The sequence below is a fragment of the Convolutriloba macropyga genome, chromosome 6, assembly GCF_964194025.1.
Source record: "Convolutriloba macropyga chromosome 6, txConMacr16.3, whole genome shotgun sequence".
Lineage (NCBI taxonomy): Eukaryota > Metazoa > Xenacoelomorpha > Acoela > Convolutidae > Convolutriloba > Convolutriloba macropyga.
Window position 1 is genome coordinate 53,226,514 of NC_134473.1, and position 22,323 is coordinate 53,248,836.

General features: G+C 34.0%; 3 protein-coding genes across 7 annotated transcripts in view; 2 read left to right on the top strand and 1 right to left on the bottom strand.

Moving 5' to 3' along the window:
- Positions 1 to 22,323, top strand: part of LOC142341755 (protein XRP2-like) — a 525,423-nt gene that overhangs the window by 468,511 nt on the left and 34,589 nt on the right. The window contains exons 3-5 of the mRNA XM_075392946.1: positions 15,859 to 15,976; positions 18,801 to 18,892; positions 19,839 to 20,127. Of these exons, the coding sequence (XP_075249061.1) occupies positions 15,859 to 15,976; positions 18,801 to 18,892; positions 19,839 to 20,127 (499 nt within the window). The remainder of the gene's footprint in view (positions 1 to 15,858; positions 15,977 to 18,800; positions 18,893 to 19,838; positions 20,128 to 22,323) is intronic.
- LOC142341754 (uncharacterized) overlaps positions 1 to 22,323 on the top strand; it is a 249,763-nt gene that overhangs the window by 133,023 nt on the left and 94,417 nt on the right. The gene's annotated exons all lie outside the window — the stretch shown is intronic.
- Positions 3,316 to 10,409, bottom strand: LOC142341050 (uncharacterized). Of its 5 annotated transcripts, none has more exons than XM_075391889.1 (4): positions 10,063 to 10,409; positions 4,927 to 5,070; positions 4,387 to 4,499; positions 3,316 to 3,925 (listed from the first exon to the last, which is right to left on the bottom strand). In XM_075391889.1, the coding sequence occupies exons 2-4, from the start codon at positions 5,061 to 5,063 to the stop codon at positions 3,420 to 3,422; spliced, it is 756 nt and encodes a 251-aa protein (XP_075248004.1). In that variant the 5' UTR covers positions 5,064 to 5,070; positions 10,063 to 10,409; the 3' UTR covers positions 3,316 to 3,419. The 5 variants fall into 5 exon arrangements, with proteins under 5 accessions (XP_075248004.1, XP_075248002.1, XP_075248006.1 ...); XM_075391887.1 differs by having other exon boundaries at positions 10,011 to 10,409; XM_075391891.1 differs by having other exon boundaries at positions 4,396 to 4,499; positions 4,927 to 5,083; positions 10,011 to 10,409.

The window sequence follows — 22,323 nt, forward strand, 5'->3', positions numbered from 1 at the left end:
CAAAAATGCAAAGTTGAATAATGTTTTTTTAAACAAATGTTTCCAAAGTCATAAATGCCATCAGCTATCTACTGAGATCAGAATATCGGTTCATCTATGCTTCCATAAAAAAAGCCAATGAGACCTGTCATTGTCCAGAAAATTTCATACGACGTAAAAGAACTTAAAAACGACAGTTAAAGACGATAGTAAAAAAAATTCAATTGTTTTTCGAAAGTGTTGTCGAAGCCCGCAACACCATAATCTTTACCGATTTTGAATTCAGAAGAGAGACGAAGTATTCCTTCTTTGCTGACACTAACTACAATTTGACCGAATTAAGAAATAAATGGCGATGTTCAATAAGCCATTGTGTATTTAAATATCACATATTTTTTAAAGTCAATGCGACCATAAGCTTTTAATTAAAAAATTAGATACGTTAAATTGGACCTATCACCCTTGAGCGTTGATTTGTATTCTTCTGTTCTTTAATTAATAGAAAACATTGATTTTTTTTAAAAAAAAGACCGACTGATTACAATCTGAATTACTTTTGGATTGTAACAGTCCGAGTTTGGTCCAAAACTAGCCTTGCTAATACTTTTCGTCCATCAGGAACACTTAATTTTTTTCTAATGTTATAGATATGGATAATTTGTTAGTTAAAAATAAAGGCTGCGTTTTTGATAATCATCAAGTAAAGTTAGCAAAAAACGGCGAAATTTTAATTACAGAGCACTCTCAATGGAAGTTGAAGTATTAACCCACTTTGGAGTTTACAAAGATTGTGTTAGTGGTTTTTGGGTGTGTACTTCCGGCAAATTTATTCAAATTGGAATAAACAACCTTATTTCGTGCTCTTTTGAAAGGCTGAATTTTGATATATTTAGCCAAAAATTTTCCCAAAAATTACATCAAAATAGTCAACAGTAATTTTTTGTCTTAAAAAATAAAAACAACAACACTATTTTTAACAATTTTTACATATTTTTTTTAGCAAAATTGAAGTAATTTTAGGCAAAAGTTCCGGAAAATATGAATAAAAATAACGCAAATTGGTCTAATTTTTTACAAAAATTGAAACATCGATAACTTGCTCTAGAAAAAAATTCAAAAAAAAACTTTTTAATTACGCTGGACGGGCTTTTCTACGCTGGACGGGCGTTTTAATGACACCACACTCTACGATAAATATATTGATCGGTCAAAATTGACTGAACAAAAAAAACATTCGAGTATATTGTTCCCCACCCTCCTCAAGAGGGGTCGAAACAAAAACAGTGTCAGGACAGCGGTTTTACCCTCTAATTCAAAATTATAAGAAAGTGTTAGAATAGTAATTTAAATTAATCGACTAGACTGTTTAGCGTGGCTTAATAGCCTCTGGGACGATATATAACTATGGCAAACGAACATGAAATCAAATTCTCTGCCTAAGTATCATAAATACCAACTGTTTATTTGTAATCGGATTATCGAATTAAATGGACGAAGGGAATAATTTGGGTATTATGGCACATAGGGTATTTCGATATTAGTTCAAGTCTCATGCACCCTCTGAAAATTGCTTTTGTCTTCAAACCGATAAAGATCGATATGGGCGACCATCAAATGAACAATATTTAAATATCTCACCACAGACTCGTCTCCGCCTAATGAGACACCTAATTGAAGCTTTTTGAGCTAGACTTTTAATCTCATTTGAAAATTTGCTGTGGTTTCAATTTTGTATGGTGGCTATTGGAATTTTGGAAATAAGCTCTTCTTATTTTTACTAATTCTTTTTGGGGATCGAAGGAAGATTTTTTTTAGTTTGCAGTATGCTCGCTTGCTTCTCATTTTTCGTGATCTGGCTGGTATCTTTGTTTTTTTTATGTGCCTTTGTATATAGTTAGTTAATGTACGGTAGTGTGCTTTAAATGAGAAACCTTTTCCAGCTTCTTTGAGGTTTATCGGTTTCTTTGTTGTCACTTTAGTTTAATTTTTTTGTTCCTTTATACCTATTTTTGTTGGTATGTTATTAAGAGTGGCATTCATTTTGTCATTCGGCTATTATAGCGGTCCAATTTTTATATATCAGAGCATTTTAATTGTATTGGGACACAGTCTTTTTAATTGCTCTTGAACGAAGTTCATAGCAATTATTGTAAACGTGTGTGTCTTTTTTATGCAAAATTTTCGCTCGACAGTTTTGACTTTTCAACTGACTTTTACGCCCTTGACTTTTTGCGTGATCTAAAATTCTCTCTCAATCACAATTTCAATTGAGATCACAGCTGATCTCAATTGACAGCAGTTTAATACTAAAAGTCAAATGAACAGTGCTCCGAAACTGTTGCCATTCTTCACACTTTAAGTCTTAACAGTGGTATATGTTAACCTCTAATGTGGTTATTTGAAGCCCACTATTGAACTTTTTAGTGCCATTTAGACCCCCCCCCCACTGGAGCAGGCTGCAATTGATTAGAGCTCCCACTAGACGTTCGGGAGCAATTCTTCCGACGGTTAGTCGGTTGTGTTTTAATATCTGTTCTCAGGTTTTCCTGATTTTGAAGTCAGATTAAAGTGATGATTTTGCTCACGCCGAAACAAAAGGGAGCGAATGCGAAAAAGCGAGTGGTGTTGCAGCGCGACATTTTTTAACTCTACTTTTAATGTAGAGCGGGAAAACGTTTTTTTGAAGAAACATCCACTTTCTTGCTGTTGAGTTTTTGTTCACCTGTTGCATTTTGATATCGATTTTTTTTCGGTTTTTTAAATTTTTTAACAGATATTTTTTGATATGGTTTTCCCCATTCATAGTCCCCTCTAGGTCTGATTTGTTGTTTAGTCAATGAAAGTTTTTTGAATTATAGGTCAGGACCTGTCCTACTATGTTTTTTACTTCGTCGAATAAAATTTTCGTTCACTTTAGCTTAGTTCACTGCTCGTTCAACATTTTGCGAGATTTATTGTTTACTTTTTAGTGTAACTTTTTTTTCTCATTCTGCTCCAATTTTAATTGCTCAACTTAGCAATCTAAAATGAACAGAATCAATATCGAAAAACGGAATAAAAAATAGAACCGGGATAAATCCATAAACCCCAATTTTAGATTTTGTGTGTAAAAAATGAAATAAAGAAGTTCACCTTTTAAAAATGTTTTTTTTTTTACAACAATCATTCTCCATTTTTCTGTTCTTTTAATCCCAATTCAATGGCGGCTATTTTACGGCAATCTGCCGGGTATTTTGATAAAAAAAAAGGAGTTTTACGTCTTGAGAGTCGGAAGTTCATCCGTTAACTTCCTGTTTGCATTTTTGCAACTTTGTTAAGATAAAAACGACCTACTCATAAGTCAATCCATTATTTTAAATTCGAAAATCATGATCGAATGAAGTTTTAAATTGAAAGGGGTAGAGAGTTTCGATGGGGTTGCATAGGAGCTTCCAACGTGATCACAGGGTTGGTTTCATCAGTTTTATGAGATGAATATCATCCACTAATGGGTTTTCGCCAAGCGATATTTTCTCATTTTCAGCCGCAAATCCGACTCGTCGACATTTGGCCTCAATAGCAGCAAAGTCCGTGTTTGCAAATACGGATCTGCGCTCATCTTCAGTTTTCTCAACTATCGGCTTGCATGACAGAATGATGAGACCAGTTTGAGGTTTAAGAACTCGATAAAGTTCCTTTAGGTAGGCTTCCAAAGGGTCTAGAAAGTACACAACATTGACAGCTAAAATTCGGTCGACTGAATTGTCATCACGAAATATCGCTTTCATGTCCTTGCTATCTGTTCCATATAGTTCCAGTTGACTGCTTTGAATTTGGGAGGCGAATTTGGCGCGGATTTTTTGTCGGAAACTGTCGCTGATTTCAATACCGACTAGCCGTTTAAGGCCTTCAATTTTAAGTAGCTCCTCCATTGCAAATGCTTGAGCGCCCACGCCAATCTCCAGTACTAAATAAATTTGATTACAGTAAAAATTTTGGCATATTTTTGGTTTGTGCCCCTCCATTATGAAATGCACCCACGGTTACAGGACGTGCCATTTCATATTAAATGATTGTGGAATTAAAACGCGCAGCGATTGTGGTGCAAAGAATATGCACCCAGTAAGCTGCGAGAGGGGCTGAAACCGAAAGAATTGAGTGTATTTCCGTACCTGCGTTCTCGCAACCTTTAGCCCTGGACAGTGTCTTTGTAATTGAAGTGTTTTTCCCGACAAAAGTCATTATGTGTTAGCATCATTTACGCCAACCTATGGATTTTTTTACAGTTTTCATTAATTGAAAGTAGGACAGATAACCTGTTGTACATTAGAACAATAAACTAAGTTGTCAATTCCTAGTCTGCTACTACTCTATGCGTCATAAATGAGCCGGTTAGATGCCTGTGTATTGTGTGGAACGAAACCTTGCCTGTGTGGCCTTGTTTAGCATTGCATTTTGCTGCTGAAACTTGGCTCTGCTTCCAGTTCAGTTTGGCCATCATAATATCTGCGAATTCACCAACTGGTCCGTCATCGGGACACCTAAACAGATCACCGTAATCAATTTCTGGAATCGCCGAGTGACATTTTGGAACTATTGCTGGAATTTTCGAGACCTTAGCGTGAAATTATTGGAAAAGTTATAAAAATGAAACCTTGATCTCAATTACCGACAGATGCGGCAAACTAAACTGCGTGCGTGTCATGAACTGAGTCTATCGTCCTTGAATGCATATAGCCAATGTACAGTTGCGTAATGTGTTCTCTGAAGAGTTTTTCCGGATTCAATATATTGAGTTCTCTGAAAACTTAAATTGCTATGGACCGGCAAACTAATTTGCTTCGGCATATTATGAATGATAATTTTCTGCCTCTTGAAGCGTGAAACCTTACGATAAAAACCAATTGTTGCGTTTGTTTCTGCAAAAACATGAATGGCCACTTCATGAGGTGAAAATGATAGACGTACCTCATATTCTGCTTAAGCAAGTTGGATGACATGACAAATTCGACGTCATCCTGTGTGGGTTCTTCGCCTGCTTTGAACTTCCGAATGAGCTCCTTACACGCCGATACTATCTCCGAGTCGCTTTTCTCTGACGTCATTTGACTTCTGCTAATGTTTTCTGTATAAGTAAAACTATTATTTGATTTTTTTTGTTGCAACCCCATGTTCTATGCTAGCCTGACTTTATTTTCTGTCAGGCTTATTACCTGAATTATTCATCTAAGAAAGACATGAATGGAATGATTTAAAAATCATTACTAAATAGAATGCAACTGCCATTACAGAATTTCTAAGCTACTTCCCAAATTAAATTGCACCCGCCTGTCATTCGAGATCAATTCTACGATTTTGTTTTTAATTTAGATTTTTCTGGAGAGAAAAGCTTTCACCTTCAAAGTCTGACAAAAACTATTATTGCTAATTTTGATCGCATGACAATTTGAAATTGGAAAACTCAAAATAGACAAGTTATCTGGCCTGTTTATTTGTTACTCTAGGAATGCTTATTAATCAACGTTTTTCGAAAATAAAAATTCAGTTCAAGAATTTACCATGACAACTGAAAAGTAAACAAATTTACGAGATATCTTTGTTCTTGAGATGTTTCGTTGTTTTCCATAGCGATCCCCTTGCTAAATTTTTTTGTCTAACCAAACTTAAAAAACAATGGATTTCCTGCAGGATGTATCTATAATATATACAACTTAAAGCAGTGCTTCTACAAAGTTAGTATTTTAATCATTAAGTTTGAGTTAATTGATAAAAACTAAAAGTAAAAAAAGATGTGCGGCAGTAGCTTTAATAACATCGTCAATTTTTTTTGTTTTGCACGCTTTGCGTTTCTAATTCTTGAAACCGTTCAAACGTTGAATTGCTTCAGCTGAAAAAGTAATGCAATAGATATAACCTACTGAAAACAAACCAATTTCTGTTGTTTTTTAATTAATATTTCCGATATCCTATCTTTGAGAAAGGTAAAAATAAAAGCCGTACACCAAATAGTTTCTTTCCCGCATTTTTGTTGTATTTTTTTTAAAAAAAAAAAACAAAATAAAATCAATTGTTGCTCTCAAACAATTTTTTGCAGTTTTTTTGGTTCATTTTGTCTTCTTTATTCGATTTTTTCAGAGCAGCTCTTAGAGCATCATTTTAAGTCCTTATTGCTCTTGAACGAAGTTTATAGCAATTATTGTAAACGTGTCTTTTTTATGCAAAATTTTCGCTTGACCGTTTTGACTTTTCAACTGACTTTTACGCCCTTGACGTTTTTGAGTTTTGCGTGATCTAAAATTCCCTCTCAATCACAATTTCAAGCAGCTGAAGTCAATTGGCGGCAATTTAACACTAAAAGTCAAATGAAAAGTGCGCCGAAAGTGGTGCCATTTTTCACTTTAAATATTATTAGTGGTATATGTTAACCTCTAATGTAGTAATTTGAAGCTCATTATTGAAATATTCTTAGTCCCATTTAGGTTCGCCCTCCCCCTCCTCCCCCCCCCCCGGACTGAAGCAGGTTGCAATTGATTAGAGCTCCCACTAGTCGTTCGAGAGCAATTTTTCCGACGTTTGGTCGGTTTTGTTTTTTTATCCTTGTCGAACTTTTTTAGCTGCAAAATTATCTCATTTTTGGGAGCGTTTAACTATTAGGCGATTTAGATACAGCGGGGTTTTGTCAAAAATGTCATTCTTAATTCCCCATACATTGTTTCGCTGGTCAGATTTTGTTACTACTCCCTTGGTCTTTTGTGTGTGTTGTTGAATGTAATCTGCTGATAGCTTCGCTGGCGAATGCTGAGCGGAGCTGTTATTCACCTTGTCTTGGTTTTTTGTCCAGTTTCCTTATCACCACCATATGACGTGTCACGATCACTTCAAATCAGCTTTGTTTATTAATTCATGGAATTTTCGTAGTGAACTGAGTGCGTGACGTCGTTTTCTCACTATTTGATGCGTTTTTGTTCATTCGCTTGAATAGTTTTTTGGCCACAAGGGACTTACTCCACGCTCAAATAGGCTTTTACTCGCTCTCATTGGTTTTTATACTTTAATTAGAGAAGTTGATTATAAATTTGGGTAATTGTAATCTAATTCAATATTATTGGAATGCAACTTTACAATACTTTCCATAAAAAATATTCTTGGTCATTTTTATAGTTGCGAAGCTGTAAGCTGAGTGGAGCTATATTGCGGTGCTCTTGGTTTTTACGACTGGAAGAGGAGTTTTGGTTTTCTTAAGGTTTTTTTTACCAGGAGTACTATTTGTTCAGGGGGCGTTTTGACGTAATAGCAAAATTGAGTAAAATTGACGTGTGAACTAACTTTTTCTGAGCGAGAGAAGTTTTTTGTTCATGCGCTGCGTTCAGTTAATGACTTTTTGACTTAGAAAAGAGTTTTCGAGAGATTGGCGCATATAGATGACAGTTTTTTTATTGTAACTTGGTGTTTTGTATAAATAAATTTTGATCGATGCCGCATAGATATGCAACCTTCTGAATTTGATACCAAAATTTTTCTGAGAACTTAATAATGCATTTCGAGTGCAAAATTGGCCCATATTTCTCAATTTTTTGGGTCTATTTTTGGCTTTTTAAATTAATTTCTTTATTTTCGGCTCTTTTAAAAACAAGTTAGTATACATGTCAACGTCTTTTTAATAATTCCTGAATTGGATGCCTCTTTTTGACGTGAGGTGTTTTTGTTTTTATAAAATTGTACAGATATTAATCCGAGTTTGGCGGTTTTTGTCGAACTTTTCTAAGTTCTTTGTTTTTACTTTGAGTTTATTTACAATAAAAAGACTTTAGGTGCACCAGCGTTGTTATTTGTTTCGTTTTGATGCTAACTAAATTGTGGTTGGTGATAATTCTTTAAAATTCACTAAAATTTTTACCATATTTGAAAAAAAATTTCAAATTGTTTTACTATTTCGCAATTGAGCTGTTTTCACTTCTTACTGAGACAGGAAGATGATTATGTAATGTTCTTAAACCTCAATTGCTCAATAACAAAAAAAATCATGTTTCTGTACCTCAATTAATTTTTTTTTTCATTTTGATTTTAATTAGAGTTTCCAATTTAGTTTTTTGATTTTTCAGAAAGTGCGAGTTAGTTTTTTTTCTTCTTAAAATGATTTGTTCTTCACAATCTAGTATTTTTTCCCAACATTCTAAGACCTATTGCTGTATTCGGCCTGCCTTTATTAACTTGAAATGTATCGATTTGAACTAATAACTTATGTCTTTTGCCTTTGAATTTTTTAAAGTTTTTTGTTTGCAATTGATATTATTTATTATATGGCATTGAGCATTGTGTTACTTTCACTTTCACAAATACTGAACAACAATCTTGTTGTGCGAATTTTCTTAGAGCTTGGTTTTGGTAACATGCGAGTTTTTGCATTTGACTATTCTGCCTCGTTAATCTTTTTCATGATTAATTTCGATTTGATTAATTTTTTGGTCCTTGTTTAGTGTTATCGTGTTCCTTGTGATTTGATTTAAAAAGACAACTAATGTTTATTGTTAAAGCGACAAAGTTTGATTAGTTACCAAATGATTTCTGTTTTTATATTTTAGAATAATTTTTCGATTGAGAGAACTTTGGCCTATTCTTGCAGTATTCAAATTTTTCTTGCACAATAAAGTTTTGGGAGCCTAAATTGGCTGGATTTTTGCTGCTCTCGTACTTTGCTGTTTTCAATTGCGTACAAAAAAAAATTTGACTTGGTTTGTAAGATTAATATTATTTTTTCGTTCAGTCGGGTTGAAGGGCTATCTTCATTTTTTTACTACTTTTTTGTTTTTAGTAATCACTGTAGTAGGGACCAGTTGATATAAAAGGAAATTCTTCCACGAAGACGACTCTTCGAGGCGTTTCCGGAATTGTTCCGGCTATTTTTTGTTTCGTCGTCTGACGTTCTTTCGTTTTACATTTGTTAAACACAGCAAAGCTGAAAAAGTCAAATTTTCTGAATGACATCTTACTCTCACTAACGGCATTTGCGCGCGTGACGTCATTTCTCACTCGCTTTAGCAAAAGTTTTTAGGTTATTTGCGTGATTCGATTTTGATCATACTTACCTCACTCAATAAAATGACTTTTGCACTTTAGAACTTAAGTTTAATTTGAATTTGTTTAAGGTCAAAGGAACTCATATGTGCAGTAAAGGTCCCTATTAAAAAGGCTTCTGCGGAATGAATTTTAACAAGCTTTTTAAATTTTTTTTTAAATTTATTGCTGAATGTTTTTACCTAACTTTTTGAGCGGCCTCGATTTTTTTTCAATTTAGGTCTGTCTCGTTTCTATTTCTATTAGACGGCACGCAGGTCTATTCTTTCGCAGCTGTTCCGGCAATCTGCCTGCTATGGTTGTGGACAATTTTTCCGTTTTTTAAAACTATTAATAGTTTTCTTTTAATTCTTACTTTTAAATCACTTAACTTCATTGTAAGCGCCCGTTAAATTTAAGAACGTCAGTTTTTGCCCGCACCTACAAAGCAGCCCCCTCCAACCGTTAAACTCTTAATAGTTTTCTTTTTAACTCGTAACTATTAAATCACTGAACCTCATTTTAGGCCCTCTTTCAAATCTATGAACGTCAGCCTTTTTTATCTAACCTACAACCCTCTCCAACCGAATGAAGTGGGATACAGTAGAATACAGCCCCCGTCAGTCGTTCAATTTGTTCTTATTGATTTTGTTGAATTTATAGGAAGCAAAATTATTTAACTATAATAGGGAAGCTTGAAAACTAGATGTTGACTTACTGCAGTCATTGAAGTTCAGTTTAATGCAGATTATTTATGACTGCACAATATGACTGATATTGTTTTTAAATGTACGTGTTTTTATGTTGATTGTAGGTGGGTGTTTTATCCCTGGAAGGTATTCTTGCATTTTTCAGGTTTTGTTTTAATTTTTGGAGGCGGCATAAGAGCTAAAAGCTAATAAAGTTTGAAATTGATTGTGCTAGATTGAAATGGTTTTCACAACTTCAGAATTTTGGTGTGCATTATATGAATTATTAAGTATGAAAATTTAAGTTACCTGGTGTCGTCAATGTCTGGTGAAAGCTTTACAATAACTGAATTCAGCTAACCTCTGCAGTTTGTGAAATTGCGTAATAAGAAAGATAATCAACTGTGCAAATCTAATACAGAGAGAGACTTAATTTAGATGCGTACTTCTTCCCGTGTTGGAATGACGCCTCGTTGTTATTTGAGCAGTACCACTAAAACGGTTGAAGTTCTTTGAAGACTTAATTATGCCGAAATTTAAACAGCTATTCGCCTCCAAACGTTAATCAGAAGCCATATTTTTGCATTTAGAGAAGCTAAATGGTGATGAGCTGCATTTAAATGAATGCAGTGTATGCCGTCAATTTTAGTTCAAGCTTAGCTAAAGTAAATGCTAATATTTACAGAATTAGAAAAGCCGTGTAATTTTTTAATTGGTGTAAATAAAAATCGAAAGCATGAACGTTTTAATTGTACTCGAACTTAAGTTATAACTTGCAATCTAATTTTTCTTTTGTGTCTTAATACGTTCGTTATACGTAAAAATAAATTTTTGTTTTGGTGCGTGTTCTTGAAGTCACGAATCGAAATTGAAAGAAAACTGATTTTAAAAAATGCATTATTCTTACTGAATGTCTTTGTTTCTGGAATCTAAAAGGACTCTTTGATGGAAAAGAAATAGAGAAAAGTAATGCGAGCTTTTCACGTCCACCATTCCCCCCTCATTGTATTTTTTGGCTAGTTATTCAGTTAAATCATTCGGGAACTTTGAACAAAAATGTCGGAGCTTTTGACACTTTTTTAATAGGTAATAATATTTTTTGTATTTAGTCGTTTTAATAGCCAACAGCAGCCTCTCAGGCTATTAATTAGGCGGTCTCATTGTGATTTATTTTGAGAAGCTGTTTTTTGAGATATGTTGACGCATTTTTATGATATTTGAAGTAAAATCTGTGTAGTGATTTTGGTCACGCCGAAACAGGAAGTGGAGCTAGTAGCTTTCCGTTAAAAAACTGAGTGAGTTATAAAACTGTTTGAACAAAAAATTTACTTTCTCTATTGTGGTCTTTTGTTTGTGAACAGCTATTTGACTTCTTTTTCGAGTTTTGCGGTCGGGTTTTGTTCTGCGATGTATTTACCATGCAAAGGATTTGGTTTGTATTGATGTGCTGTCTGTTCTTAGATCTGTTCACACTTTTTCAAATGTTTTACGTCAATAAGAAGTCAAATTAATGTGGTTGTTATAATCACGCTGGAGTAGCAAAGGGAGCAAAAAACTGATTAGATTTCAGGTGTGATTTTCAAATTACTTTTAAATTGGAATGACAAATTGGCATTGGAACAAATATTTTTCACGTGCTGTAATTTGAATTCTATTTTTGCTTTTTTAGTTTTTTAACTAATTGGTTCAAAAGGTCAAACATTTGTTCTAATAAGGCATTTTCGTTTTAACAATTCATCAGAGGGCAATCAACGTAAAATCTGACATACACGGTATTTTTTAAATGAAATATTAGCGATTTTTGTATTCCCTGGTTTTGTACTTCTTTTTGTACTGTATCATTGTCTCATTAATGACTGGCCTCACTGACTCTCTAATGGGGTGGAATAGATGCTATTTAATAGTTTCAATTGATATCAAGAGGTTTTGACTAGATTTTCACTCTAATTGTTTAAAGAGCAATAGTGATTTCTGCGTCTTGACCAGTTTTCAAGTTGTCTTTTGTCATCACCTAGTATCCTTAATGACATTTTCATGGTTTGCTGATGATACAATAATCAATGTTTTTAGTTTAGTTTATGTTTAGTGTTTTGCATGATTTCGACACCATTTGCCACCACTCAAAAATTATTAACGAATTATTTCGTGTACTTCTTATTCTTTTTGTAATATCACTCTGACCAATCATCAGATCAATCTTATAAACCACCAAATTAACCATAAAGTGCCAATGATAAGGAAATAAGCGAATTATTTGGTTCATTTCAGCTAATGCTTTCTATGACGTGGCATTATTGAAAATCGTTAGCGGTTTTTAATGCAGCATAAATTACTCTAATTATTAAATTGACTTCATAGCGGTAGTTTTAATTTGGTGACTTTAAAACTATATCCTTTCAAAAAAATTTTTGCGGATTTTTGAGTTTTCACTGTTTTTTATGCTTTTTATGCGGTTTTCTTGCTTTAGTCTCAAAATTAGTTGCTGGCCTTTTATTGCAGCAAAATCGGCGCCCATTTCTTGGCTCCAACTTTCAGCTATCTTATCCATTGACTCAGATACCATTCGTTTTTAAAAGGTTTTCAGTGAATTTTTGAATCTTGCCCTCATTTGGTCGGTTTGTTTTTTAAAAATCAAATGAATTACATCACTCTCTAAATGACTTTCAACAGTATTAAGGTTACTTGAGGTGATTCTGAAACTTCATGATAAATGGATGTTTTTTATGCAATGAAGGTGTTTACTAATAAAGCATCCTGATTTAAAAGTAATAATGACTGTTTTAATTTTTTTTGAAAATTCTTTTTTTGCAATTCTATTTCAAAATTCTATTTCGCAATCTGCGGGCTGTTTAAATTTTTTCTGGCTATAAAATTGATCTCAAACAAATTGTATTCCCTTTTTTTGCTGCTGTTAATCTTTTTAGAACGATTTTATGAATGATCGATTTTTCGTCTGACCTTTTGACTTTTCGTCCTCAAAACGGGAGAAAGCGATAAAGACCGAGTGCATTAAGTCTCGTTTCGAATGCAAATTGGAGAAATCAAATTGATTGCAAAATCGGGATTTTCTCCATAAGTAATGTTTAAAAATTTTCCAGATTTTAGAGCTATTAAAATTCTATTTATCCATCCATTCATACAGAATTGAAAGTGTTCCACAAAAGCAATGATACTGAAAATGCTCTTTGAAAGCAAAGTATGTTTTCATAATGTTGTAGACTGTTTTGAAAAGTATAGACCCCCACCCATCCGCCCCAACCAATGAGTCTAGCTTTTGAAAAAGCAAACTACCTACTGGCAAAGCCAACCACTAGTCAGTCATTTGAGAGCAATTCCTCCAGCGTAGGTCGTTATGTTTTTATTAATAGCCGCCGTCAGCTTCTCAACGGCTATTCTTCAGGCGCTCTCCTCTTTTACAATTCAAAGAATTTGAATTGAATTGGGGCACTGTTTTTTAAGATGTTTTCACCCATTTTCCAATGATTTTGATCTTTCAAAACGGGATAAACAAGTACTTCACTCACTGTTTCAACTGAATGGATTTTAGCTTCTTTCACACGTTGAATTACGCATTGTAGTGAATGCAGTCAAAGTCAAAAGACCAAAATCAAAAGAAACGGGATAAACCGATAATGCCTGGTCATTAAATTATGTCACAGCGCATTAGGTTATCAAAGTTCATTAGAGTGATTGCTAGCTAACATCAGTATAAGGCTTAGTAGCTTTCAGTTTACAAGCTGACACATAACCGACTAACGTCGGGCGAATTGCTCCCAAACTACCGGCGAGTGGTTGGCTTCGTCAACAGCTAGCCACGGTTTAGTGTCCTCAGGGCGCTACCTTTTTATCTCCTTTCTGAATACGAAAGGCAAATGATTCAGACGAAACATCGGCCAAGCGAAAAATTGCATAAAAGACAAACAGGATTAATATATTTGCTACAAATTGCTTTTGAGAGCAATTAACAATGGTTTCCTAAAAGTGTCTGTTAGATCTTTTATGATAAAAAACATTTCAACTATAACTCATTGATAATGAGGATCAGAGATGGTGACATTACGCCACATAACAGCAGCTGAAGTGCGAAATCAACAAAGAGAGAGAGAGAAAGAGAGAGAGAGAGATAAAACGTGAACCGGAAAGAGAAGGAACGGAACCCCAACCGAAAGAGAGAATAGGAGACAGGAATATGATTGGATTCGACACTCCAACGTCTAGTTTTCTAACCTTGTGAATAAATATATCATATAGAAAAAAACTGAAAAAGTCAAAATTAACAAAAAAAATGTTTTGAACTCCGCATAAAAAAATAAAAACAATTTTTTGTCTCGAAAGTTCTGTCAAGTAACTCATCTCCGAGACTTTCGTTGGCCAGTAATGGTGGTTGACCTCAAAAAACGACAAAAAATATTTTAAAAATTTGGAAAAAATTGCAAACTTTATAATCTTGCTAAAATTCAAGACATTGATATCTTAAGAACCATTTCATTGTCTCAAGAGAATATCCAGTATCCCTGTTTCAAGACTGAAATATTTTCACTGGCTCATAAAGATCCATACGCTTGGAAAAGTTCAAATTTTATTAGTTTAAAACTAAAAGTTTTAAAGATTTTAAATATTACTAAAACTGGAGTCATAAAAATTTTGATCAGTTCCAATAACTCTAAAAACTATGCAGCAGCGTATTATCAAACCTTGGAGGAGGTCCCAGGTTCTCTGTTGCAGGAAATAATTCAAAAACATGAAAAAAATGGCAAAAATTTTCAAAAATTGCTTTAATTTTTGATATTAAAATTTTGAACATTGCATTACATCTATAAACTATGCAGTAACATATTATCAAACCCCGGAGGAATTTCCGTTGCCGTTGAGGCTAGAGAAACCTAAAAAAATGACAAAAAAATTCAAAAAACTTCAAAAAATTGCAAGTTTTAAAAAAAATTGTTAAAACTTGATATTGAAAAGTTGAAACTTGATCCATGACCAACAAAAATTTTCCAATAACTTATTATCAAACCCTGACGGAGGCTTTTTGACCCTTGAGGCTCAAAAAATCTGAGTAATGACTAAATGTTAAAAAAATTGGAAAAAAAATGGCAAAATATATCAAAAATTTGCTAAATTTCGGGATGTTAAAATTTTGCAAGACATTCCATTTAATCTAAAAATTATTCGGAAACCTATTTTCAAACCCTAGAGGAGATCCATTGGCTCTTAAGGCTGAAAAAATCTAAAAAACGACAAACAATTTCAAAAAAAAACTTGAAAAAAAGCAAGTTTTATCAAAAAATTGCTAAAATTTGTGACATTAAAAAGTTGAAAAACTATTGCATTACCATCAAAAATTTGTCAATAACTTAAAATCAAACCCGAGAAGATGTTTTCCGGCCCTTGGGTCTGGAGAGACCTGAATAATAACAAAAAATTTGAAAAAAATTGCACGTTTTGTCAAAAAAAATGCTGAAATTCGCGATGGTAAAATGTTGAAAACATTTTATTACAATTAGAAACTACGCAGTAACCTATTTTTAAAACCTAAAGGAGGTTCGTTGACACCTAGGGCTGATAAAAATCAAAAAATGTCAAAAATTTTCAAAAAGCTTGAAAAAAATTGCAAAATATTATAAATTTGCTTTTTTAGCAGGCGGTTGTTCGTCAATAGCTAGCCACATGAGGGGGGGGGGGGGGGGGGGGTGTGTGGTTGCACCAGGGGCTGATTGGGAGCAACACTGGGGTGGGGGGCAACAGTGCGGTGGGGGGCAATAGGGGGGTCAACAGTGGGGGTGTCTTCAACCTCTAAGAACCGCCCTTCACACCATAAGTATAAGTATGGGTCTCCAAAACAGTTTGAGCGGAAACAGAGCTGAGAAGCTCTAAGAGCACTTAATACCCGCTGCGCACTACCTGTTTGTCCCGTTTTTGAGGACGAAAAGTCAAAAGCGTCAGACGAAAAATCGCATAAAAAAAGACCGACAGGACTAATATATTTGCTACAAACTTCGTTTGAGAGCTTTTGGAATCTAACTGAAACTACACGCCAAATTAGAACACTTTTCGACACTAAAAAAACGGAAAAATTGGTAAATTTCTATCTCTTCTTTTTGCTGTTTCAATCACGATGTGCAGCAAGTGCGTCAACGGCGGCTATTTGCTTTAGGGACCTGAGGAGCAAAGAAGACGAAGAGAAGCTGAAATTTTCTGACAAGGAAGAGGAAACTTTGTTCAAGGTTCCAGGGGACATTAACGGGAAGCCATTCAACCTTGTCAACCTCAAGGTACAATCGTACATCCCTCAATTTAAGTAGTACTTCTAATTACGGTTACCGACTATACAATCTAAGAAGGTGTAGCGGTCTTGCTTTTTGGTAGTTTCAGAATAATATTCTCTTTCTATTTCGGCTGTTAAAATAACGAACATATTTATTTTTTACTTGAGTTATTGTGCTGGCCACTCAATGTAAAATGTGCACGAATCACAAGAAGAAAATTTTGGCTGTCCATTTGCTGATAACTTTGCGAAAACTGCTCAAACAGTCGGGCGGATAGCTCAATAATAATGCTCATATCAGTTGCATCTATAAAAAAAAATCAGTCAACACAACCACTTAACAAAAAAATCAGGCTTGGTAATGTGCGTTGTGCGCACATAATCTTCAAATCGCATTTCATCACGTTTTCGCTCTAAGAAAACAGAAGTCGATCTTTCGAAGCAAAAGGATTATTTCATAGTTTGTAATGTAAATTGATTAGCTGCTGATTAGTAAAAAACATTTAAATTTAAATAGCCGCGAGCATATACGTAGAATATAATGGTCTTGTCATTTTTTTGTTCCAAAGGGCTTGGGTTGTACTGGGTCGCTCTCTTTTATGATCTGTTTACACTTTTTTGGTGTCAATGAGAAGTTAAACTGGAGTGGTAATTTTAGTAATGTAGGGTTAATAGAGGCAGAGAATAATCTACTAAATTTAAATCCTGAATATTTTTTCAAAATGCTGCCCATGTGGAGGGCAAATTTCGTGTCTGATCAAACTTCCGTGAATTTTTTTATGTGACAATTTCACTTAACGTTTTTGCTGTTTTTCTCTCAATTTTTTGTTTAAAGCTACTAAATGTGGTACCTATGTTCTAGCAGTGAGTGATTTCAATTGCTTCAATTCGTCAATGGGCATTTAAGAAATTCAGGACTTTATAACAGGAATTTATCCGAGAAATTTCGAGTTTTGTTGTTAATAAATGATGTTAATAAACTTTTAAAGCTAATTGTTACCTAATAAAATGGGAGTTTTGAGATTTGCCCGTAGTCGCTGCCTTTTTTGTTGTCCAGTCATTTAGTCTCAGCATTGATAGGCCTCATAGGTTTTCTAATGAAGAGTTAATGGTTCTATTAAAGCGTTAATGTTGAAAGGCTGCGGTTTTAAGGATATTACCGCTACATTTTCATAATTTATAACTGTAATTTTAATTTGCGCGTATAGTCTCCATAATGGTAGAATGATAGTTATCATACGCGTCCTAATGATTCGCCAGTGAATCTATTGAGTACTTTAAGTTTACTTTAATTGTTTAGCAAAAGTTTCTAGAAACTTGGTATTAGTTTCTAGAGGGTATTTGTTTTTTTTTGCGCATATTGATTTTTTTTCGCCTTGTTGATTTAATCTTTTCATTTAGTAGCTATTCGTTTTTGCTTTCATTTTATTTTGTCTCAAAAAAGATGAATCGATTGTCCTAGTAGCATTAATTACAGTTCAAATGATCTTGCAAATAAAATTGAATGAATTTGGTCTTCTAATTTTGACTCTTTTGAAAAAATTATAATCGGATTTTTGCCTGTTCCTGTTTTTTTTTGCTGTTGTCTCCTAATCTTATTGATAACAAATCGAATCGTTGAAATCATATCTTGAAAAACTGTTTTCTTAGAAGGCCTTAGCAACAAAATGTTTAAGTACAGTTATCCAAAGATTAAAAAAAACGAAATGTAGTTACAAAATTGTTTTCTCGGGCTTTTGTTAGAAACCTGTGATTTGGGCATGTTTAAGAAACCAACAACTTGTACCATTGAATTTCTGGTTTGGTTGACAAAAAGGAGGTTTATTAAAAAGTCAATTTGCCGGAGAATCAAATGAAATGGACAATTTTCAAATTTCTTTAGGAAAATTGATTGAGAAAATAAATCTTTAATTGGAAGAGACTACTTAAATTGGAAGAGCTAGCTTAAAAAGTTAGCTACAACTCGTTAAAAAAATTTTGTCACCACCTGTAAGTCTTTAACTAGAATTAGTTAAAGATTTTTCAAAATGAATGCAAAAAGTTTTACTGGATGTATAAAAGTCATGTTTTTTTCATGATAAACTTAATGTCAATCATTGCTACAGACCGAACAAATTATTTCCTTTTTCAGCAACCTTATTTCATCATTTTTTCAAACAAAAAGAACAGAAGTAGACCAAAACTTCTCTAAAAGCAAACGAAATTATATTGGAATGTGAAATGTCCACAAAAAACTTTAAATCTCGATAACTCTTCGGAAAAGGCGAAATTCGAAAAACACATTGAAATTATTCTGTGCTATATCGCTCATACATTTCTACTATTAAAATGCCGTTCGACCAAGATTGACTGAACAATACAATCAGTTCAACTGTTGGCTTAGCATTTGAAAAAATACCCTTAACCAAGAACAGGAGATTTGTTTATTTAGCAGTCGTTTTGTGGATAGCTTTGCATAAAAAAATTATTCTAACAAAGTTACGATTTTTTAACGAATATTTGACTAGACTAAACTTAAATATAAATCTTAATTATCCTGAGTATCAGTGAATGGCTAATGAATATCCTGGAGGGTTGTGCTCGATTTAATTGAATGGTTGGTCATTTAGGTGATCTCAGAAGTGTATGCTGATGTGCTATTAACAGCTATAATAGGAGAGCTTTATCTGCGATCGTTCTCAGTAATTACATAATTAAGAAGCGTTCATTTAAGAACAATTAGACTGGACTTTTCTGTGTTAACTTTAATAGTTTTTATGCATGAGTTTGTGGGCTTGTTCAAGTTCTTAATAGATTGGGGAACACAAATTATCAGATCTTTCTTTTTTTAGTCGTGTCGAGTGTATTTGCTGGACAATTTGGCAACTATCAATGTTGACAAGTGTTCCAATTGTGGCATCTTCATTGGACCCACCAACCAAAGGTGATTAAAGTTTTGTGCTAAATATAATTAATCATTACATTGTAAAAAGCACATTGCAATTAATCATTACAGTGTGCAAATACTAGCGACAAGTCTAAATGATTTCTAATCCTTTGATCTGGTCACTCTTTTCCGCACGTTTTATGTCGGCGGCTGTCTACCACTCTTAATGAATTGTTTTCAGAAAAGTCTTTTGTTTTAACTGAGGGATTTTTATGAAATTGTCAAGTCGAATTCATAACCAAATTGTAACAATTTAAAAATCGAATAATTAGTAACCAAAACGTAACCACTAAAATGACAGAGGAACGGTACAAATTGATGCGAATATTAGCGACGCGATTTGGGGAATTAATCGCCGATTTTCGCAGTGCTATTGTTGCTAGAATTCGCTGCCGAGCTTAGGGCAATTTGGTTGATGATTTTCGTATTGTCACCGATTTTGGGAAGATTTGCTAAAATACGAAATACCAACAGTTTATTCCAAAAGCACCGATGCAACTATCAAATAGTGGGCTATTCCAAGTACGGAGTTTCTGTTCTAAGCGAAACAGAACGAGGTAGGAGTTATTTTGTCAAAATGAATTAACAAACTACCGTAATGTGATACCTATGGCAGCAATATTTGTGTCTAAATAAGTTAGAAAATAAATCTGTGAATCCTTTGGCAATTCGAGTCAGCTTCGGGAGCAAGCGCCCTCTACTCTGAGCTCTATTTGCCTAAGACTTTGCAGAACTCTATCATGTACTTCGTCCTCAAAACGGGACAAGTAAAGCGCGGACAAGTTTAATTACAGTAGCTCTCATAGAGCTCTAATAGTCTCTAAATGCACTGTACACAGAAGCTGCTGAGAAGACATAAAATCTTGGTGCAATGGAAGTTTTTTGGTGGTTATTTGTGCCAATACTAGTAACCGAATTTCGTATGTTCAAAAAATTTATTTAGTGTGTTCATTCGCGATTCCAACGAGTGCAATTTCATTGTGTCATGTCAACAGTTCCGAATGCGAGGCTGCTCTAAAGTGAACGTCCTTCTACATTGTACTTCCCAGCCTATTATAGAATCCTCGACCAGAATCAAGTTCGGCTGTTTCCAATTTTACTACGAGGCTCTCCCATCCCAGCTGAAGAGTGCTAATCTGTCGCCGTTTTTGAACTACTGGAGCAATATTTATGACTTCTCCCCAAACTCGGATACAAGCAACCCCAATCATGGGTACTTGACGGAGGCGAAGGTAAATCGATACACTGGGACAAAGAAATTTTAAGTAAAACATGTAAATTGTTCCGATTATAACCCTAAGGTTAGATATCCACATGCTTTCAAATGCTAAATGAATTAATCACAGTATCAGTAATTTTATTAATATAATAATATTAAAATTGTGGATGTTCGTTCTTTTAAGTAAAAAATAGGATTTGAAGGCTAATATTTGTCTATTAACGGGTACTTCCTTGTTCTGATCGAGCAACAACTCGGTTAAAACATTTTTAAAGCAAGATCAAAGATTCGTTACTCCACTTTGTTTTCGTTCTCTTTTTAAAATAATTTGATTTGTTCTCTTGTTCTGTCTAGCGATTTGGCAACTAGTAAACATTTTAACTTTTTCGGATGTTTCCCAGTGTCTTATATCTGTTTGTTGCTTCATTAAGCTAACTTTTGAGATAAACAATTCGGCTGGCAGGATACGATCCTTAATGAGCAGATCAGTGGAGTGGTCAAATTTTTGTCGAAAGTAGCAAACTTTTATTCCCCAGTTAATTTGCCTATTTATGCGGTTTGTTTTTTGCTGTAAGAGTTTGAAGGAATATTCCACTGAAAGAAATAATATTCGGCATCTAAAGCTTCCGGATGTCGGGATGCTGTGTACTGCTGAAACATATTACCGAACAGGAACCATGCACTGCCTGCCTGTGCCAACGGCCAATTGTTAATTGTTCTCGAACGAAGTTCGTAGGAATTGCTGTAAACGTGTTGGTCTTTTTTCTTCTAGTACATTCTTTGACTTCTCAATTGACTTTTTGTTATTTTAAGCTATTTTGCAATATTTTTTGTTCCTAGTTAATCAACATTAATATTAAAGGTATTATTTCTAAGATTTGAGACTTCAAGCAAGTTTATACAGTTTATATAGTGTAATGATTGAGTAATTTGATTGTGTAATTTGTATTTCAGATTTTTTTGCTGTTTGCTTTTTTATTAGTTGGTTAGGATGTGTTTGACATGCATTGGGTGGGTCACTGACTGAGCAGGCAAACATTTAAAGTGTTTTCTCAGGCCAAATTTTTTGGTATGTAGCCGGTTGGTTTCTAAATGAATATGTTTTTTGTCCGATCCGGAGTCTTCCGGCAGTGATTTTTACAATACAGAGGATTTGGATTGTATTGGTGCGCTATCTTTTAAAATCTGATCTGTTCACTTCAGGTCAATTTAGAGTGCTAATTTTAGTCTCGCTGTGATAGTTGGAAGCTTAATTTTTCAAATAACCTTTAAAATGGAGTGAGAAATTTGTGTGCGAAAAACTTTTTGAAAACGAGTTTTTTTTACGTGTCGCAGTTTGACTTCTATTTTCCATTTTTTTCTGATTTTTTATACTAATATTTTCAAAAGATCATAGTGTTATTCGTAAAATGGAGTTGTATTTTTTGAATTATTCAGAGGGCAGTTAGTGGTTTATATGACTTAGACACTAATGAGGAGTGATGGAAACTATATAATGGTTTCAATTGATGTCCTAAGTTGTTATTTACTTTGTCATAACTTGTTCTCCAAAATTTTCCGATTTTTTTTGGTATTGCCCAGATTTTGTTTTTTGTTGTCTTATCACGAAGTCTCATTAGACAGTTCTCATTGTTTAATATTGAGGATTAGATGAATCTAATTAATGTGTTTGCGTCATTTTCAGAGTTTTTCATGACTTATATGTTTTCAAAAACTTTTAGCATACTATTTCTCGTGGTGTTCTTGTCACTCAATCTGGTTAATCATTAGAAAAATCAATGTTTGCTAATGAGGCTTAAGCATTCGAATTAATTGTTTCTATCCTTAGCTAATACTTTCTATGACTTTGACACAAATTGTTCTCAAAATTTTGTAATAATTTTTTTGAACTTTTGCCCGCTCTTTGTCCGTTTTGTTGTACCACTTATTATCAATAAGCGCTATTGTTCTCGGTCGCCAATGAGGAATAATTGAATAACTGAATAGTCCTAGCGCTAATTTTTCTGACTTGATTGAGTCGTGCAAGTTTTGTTGGTTTTCTTATGGTCTTGTCGCTTAGTCTCAAAATATTTAACATTGGCCTTCTAGTAGGGCGAAATTTGCGTCAATTTTGTCGGCTCCAACTTTCAGCTTTCGTTTTTATTGACTTTGGTACTAATTGTTTTGGAAAGGTTATGGTTGAATTTTTGGCTCCTGTCGGGTTTTCTGT